Genomic DNA, 5,000 nt, shown 5'->3' with positions numbered 1-5,000 from the left:
CAAAAAATGACATAGGCGATTATTTTAAGAAGGTGACGATGTGTAGTGTGTCAGTCTGGTAGCTGTAGTGTGTGTGTGTGTGTGTGTGTGTGTGTGTGTGTGTGTGTGTGTGTGTGTGTGTGTGTGTGTGTGTGTGTGTGTGTGTGTGTGTGTGTGTGTGTGTGTGTGTGTGTGTGTGTGGTGGGGGGGGGTAGGCCTACTGACAGAATAGGCTACATGTGTGAATGTTTAGCACAATAATAACTCAAAGATAGTATGGAGTGCCAACATCCAGATTATTCCGTCAAACGTATCTGCCTGTCTGTCTGTCTGTCTGTCTGTCGGTACTGTGGATGGTAGCGTGCGTCCCTGTGCCTGTCTGCCCGCCTCTGGTGCCTCCTGGTCGGCCCGACTGCTGGCGTCTCTCCGCTGTCAGCTCTGGCTAGGCTAGCGGGCTACTGCGGAGTGTTTCGCGGCGCGCTAGAGCGAGCTGTCACTGATGTAGAGCACAACAGAGCTGCTTTACCGACACCTGACCTCAGTACACACACACACACAGACAGACACACACACACACAAACCAGACCAAAACACCACTACATGATCCCACTGATCTCCCGTGACGTGAGCGTGGGAGCCACGGCGTAAATAATATGGGAATGGAATGCCTGGCACATCGCGAGGCAGCGCGAGGAGAACAGCGCTACGGGAACAACAACACAATGGTTCGCGGAGCTATGGAGCCACCGAGACATCAACACAGCACAATCATCCCAGCTAGCCATAGCCATAGCACGCATAGCACACAGTCATCGCCACATACACACATACCGCACATTCCAGCACGGTGAGCAGAGGGGAGTTGGCGAGAAGAGATGAGAAGAGGAGAGGATGAGATGGGGGGGAGACTAACAGGCCGAGCTGTCCTGTGTTGTGAACACACAGCCGACTGTATTTTCGCTGCTACTGTACAATACCTGCTGGAAAACAGCGATCCACTGCACAGCACTCACCTTTGGCTTGTAAAGCCACTTTCGGAAGCGATTCATCCTGCCGAGAGAGCCACCTTCCCCGCCTTTGTCAAGCACCTCTCCCCGATGGTTACCTGGAGCTCCTGCTGCTGCTGCTCACTCGTACCTGGAACTGAAAAATAGGCTAGTTGGTTAGCCACTAGCTTACTCTCTCGCTGTCTGCAGACTGGCGGGGTTGATTTCGGTAGAGATGTCGACGGGCCAGCGCTGTATCGGCCTTGTTTGTGTGTTTAGCATAGGCAGGGCTTCGGCTTGGCCTGCGGAGCGAGAATGTACATTGTTGTCTAGTGTAGTAGGTAGCGCTGTGATGATGACAGTCACGTTGACACAACAACGCCACCCACTTCCCCACGCATACGTCATCCAGCGCCGCTGGGTGTGTTTCAGTCGGCCGCTCGATCTGCTCCAGCCTGCTCTGAGAATGCACTTCCACACCCCGAATGCAGACTAGTTTACGCATAACATTACGCACACATTACAACGGTATATTAGAATTGATAGATGACGGGGTAGGCTAAATCAAATAATTGTCATTTTATTTTATGTATACATTGTTTCATGAAAACAGACGATGAGAGGAGATAGGCCTACTAAAAAAAAAAAAAAAAAAAAAACAATGGCCAGGTGGTGTCTTGGTTTTCAGGCTTTAGGCCTAGACGAGTTCCCTAAATTAAGACAGCACCACATGCAAAATAAAGCAAATGTATGAGGTCCTTTGAGTGTGGTACAGTAGTCACTTTATGTGTGAGGTTACGAAGCTCCACTAAAGTCAATAACCATACATGACACAGAAAACCGAAGAAAAAAACTAGAGCGCAAGGCGCAATGACCCTATGCGCTGCGCACTATGCTCTGATGAGGAAACAGCGAATCTTGCTGCTGTGACTGTGTTTACCGTTGCTTAGCAACCGTAGCTGACCCACCATGAACCCCCTGTGTCCCCGTCAGCGCAACACAAACACACATACACACGCACAAACACCCTCGGCAATGCCCTCGTTCATATTAGTACTAAATTAGCTATGTGCAGTTTGCTGAGGGTAGTGGCTATAGCTCAACAGTAAGCGGCCAACAAAAGATGACGGATTACAAAGAACTCGTGAAGGAGGCTGCGACCCTCCTCGACGCATTCAAGCCGAACGAACAGTGCCTGGAGACTTTCATCGCGGACAACTCAAAGTCTTTTGAGGTAGGACGGAAACTTCAAAAGCTTTCATTTCCGCACAAGTTAACTTTGAAAGTGTGCATATCGTTTATAAAGACTACGGCTTGTCTTTCTGTTTATTTATCCAGAAAAAGGTGGGCTCTGAAGATGCGCGTTTTCTTCTCGACATAATATCTGGCTGCATTGAACAGAAGAAGGTGCTGGATGTTGTTATCAATACGTTCTATGATCAACACGGGAAGCTTGTACTGAAAGCGGATTATAATCGATTCTCCAGTAAGTTATTGTATAACACACAAATATTCTTGTTAGTATGCTTGCCATGCGGCAAGCATACTATTGTTATTCCCCCGTTTCCGGGTTATTATTTTTAATTTTCATCTTCTGTCTACGAACGGTTCGTTTTGAAGAACCGCTCAAGATAGAAAGTCCGTTCAAAGACCGAAACGTTCGGCTCGGTCAGACGACCAGGTTTTGTATTTTTCACGGGGGTACCTTGAACTCTCTAGCGCCACCAGCAGGTCAAAGTTTCAAATATTAACATGATATAACTTTTGAACCGTTGGTCGTAATTTCAAAAACTTGGTATCCCTGGAATCCATGGGCCAAGCCGAATCCAATGCACCCTATGACGTCATTTTCCGCCTGGGAAAGTTTTGCCGCCATTTTGAATTTTGTGAAAATCAATAAAAATGACGCCCCGCCCACAATTTTTGACCGATCATCACGAAAATTCTATGAGGGCATCTTCGGACTGAGATACATCCATCCTAGAAGTCCTGGAACGATTGATCAAACCGTCTTCAAACAGGAGCCAATCAAATTTGGCGGCGAAGACGCCAAACAGGAAGTGAGCTCATATCTCGGCAACGGCTACTTGTATCAGAACTCAACTTAATATACATCATCAAGACTATCCCCAGAGGAGACATAAAAATGTACGTGTAAATAAGCCACTAGGGGGCGCTACAATAAGCAAAAATGTGTTTTTGTCCATATTGGCCTGTATTGACCTCGATTCATCAAACGCTTGGTATCACTGAAATCCTTGGGTCAAGCCGAATCCAACGCATACTATGATGTCATATTTACCATCATGAATTTCCCGCCATTTTGACATATTCAAAAATCAATAAAAATGATGCTCCGCCCACAATGTTTGTCTGTTCGTCCTACAATTTTTATCAGACCACCATTGGACTATTCTGCACCTATGCTGAAGTTTACAGAGCAATAGCTGAAAGCATCGGCGCACAGCAGCCAATCAAAATTGACAACAAAGGCAAACGCACCGTCGAAACAGGAAGTTAGCTCATATTTCATTATCGCCTTGACAGATCTTTACGAAATTTCTCACACATGATCTCCAGTACACCCAGAGGGTACGTACCGAATTCAGTGCAATACGGCCACTGGGGGCCGCTACAGTTAGTGAAAATGTGTTTTTGCCAATATGATGCATACCAAACAGGGAGTTAGCTCATATCTAGATGGTTAACTGTATGTTCTGTATGCATGAAGGGCAGGATGTGCATTAAGGGCAATTCATGCATGAAAGGCAAGGCATGCATGAAGGGCAACGAATGCAAGACGGGCAAGCATACTCCAGCATTTTCTGTGAGGAAATGCAATCTAGTTTTTATTATTAACATATAATAATAATAATAATGATAATAATAATAATAATTATTATTATTATAGGCCTAGGCCTAATCATCATCATCATCATCAATCATCACCATTAGGCCTATTATCTAGGCAGGCACATCTAGGCCTTGACGATATCTCAGTTCTTTCTCCTCCCCTGTCCATTTGTAATATAATAATAGTAATAATAATAATAATAATAATAATAATAATAATAATAATAATAATAATAATAATGCATCTCTGCTCCCCTGTCCAGTTGTAATAATAATAATAATAATAATAATAATATCAATAATATTAATAAATTAAAAATATATATTATCATGCATCTCTGCTCCCCTGTCCAGTTGTCTGCTACCTCGCTGTGTTCCTGCTGGAGCATATTGGCTTCCCGCGCTTCAGCAAGATCATCACATCTCAAGACGTCAAGATCCACAAGGTGAGTCTGTTTAGCCTGGCCTGGTGACCCGCCCATAAATACTTCTCTTCATTGGTATTTATGGTCTGGTGGAGGTTCTGTTCTGGGGAGGTTTTAGTCGTCCTCCAGGCGGCTGGCCAATAAGTGAACGCTTCGGTGAGAGCTGTCCAATTATTTCAAACAGAGCTGAGTGCAATCCTCCCGCCCCTACAATGGCATCAGGTCAAATAACCTCCAGATCATGAATATGAATTAAGAGAAGTATTAAGCCCTTGGTATGCTTGCTGCAGGATATGCGCGCTCAGACACGATTCGTGCATGAACGCGTTAACATACGTATTTCATGTCAATGCAATGCAATGCAACGCATGCATGAGGTGATATTTTCAAACTCGCTGGGGGTGATCGTAAGAAAGACTGCACAGTTCCACGCTTCTGGTGCATTTCTGGATCACACTGCTGCTCTCTCTGCCCCCTGTATGATACAGTCTGTATTTTGTCTGTTGATCTACTGCTTTTAAAGCAAGCATGTGCGGTCGTTTCTCGTGGTGACGCGCGTAATTTACGGCTCGCAGCAAGTGTACCGAGGGGTGACCTTATGGGTAGGTCATACCAGGCTAGCCCATCACCATGAAGATGTGTCTGGTGGGCATGTCCTAAGGTGTCATTTCATTTGCTGTGTGTCAGTTCCTTCGCTTCCTGTTCAGCGTCTCCAACCTGATTGGCTGGATCCAGAGCGAATGGAGTCGCATCTACG

General features: G+C 45.6%; 2 protein-coding genes across 4 annotated transcripts in view; one reads left to right on the top strand and one right to left on the bottom strand.

The window, feature by feature from the left end:
* zfyve28 (zinc finger, FYVE domain containing 28) overlaps positions 1 to 1,350 on the bottom strand; it is a 26,240-nt gene extending 24,890 nt beyond the window's left edge. For all 3 annotated transcript variants that reach the window (XM_063184666.1, XM_063184667.1, XM_063184668.1), the window contains exon 1: positions 993 to 1,350. In XM_063184666.1, coding sequence (XP_063040736.1) covers positions 993 to 1,028 — 36 coding nt within the window. In that variant the 5' untranslated portion in view covers positions 1,029 to 1,350. The remainder of the gene's footprint in view (positions 1 to 992) is intronic.
* Positions 1,351 to 1,922: 572 nt separating this feature from the next.
* cfap99 (cilia and flagella associated protein 99) overlaps positions 1,923 to 5,000 on the top strand; it is a 14,468-nt gene continuing 11,390 nt past the window's right edge. The window contains exons 1-4 of the mRNA XM_063183411.1: positions 1,923 to 2,199; positions 2,304 to 2,451; positions 4,173 to 4,264; positions 4,931 to 5,000. The exon at positions 4,931 to 5,000 is cut by the window's right edge and continues 43 nt beyond it. Coding sequence (XP_063039481.1) covers positions 2,089 to 2,199; positions 2,304 to 2,451; positions 4,173 to 4,264; positions 4,931 to 5,000 — 421 coding nt within the window. The 5' untranslated portion in view covers positions 1,923 to 2,088. The remainder of the gene's footprint in view (positions 2,200 to 2,303; positions 2,452 to 4,172; positions 4,265 to 4,930) is intronic.

This window comes from Engraulis encrasicolus, chromosome 19, assembly GCF_034702125.1.
Source record: "Engraulis encrasicolus isolate BLACKSEA-1 chromosome 19, IST_EnEncr_1.0, whole genome shotgun sequence".
NCBI classification, from domain to species: Eukaryota; Metazoa; Chordata; class Actinopteri; order Clupeiformes; family Engraulidae; genus Engraulis; species Engraulis encrasicolus.
This window is presented reverse-complemented; position numbering and strand designations above follow the sequence as displayed.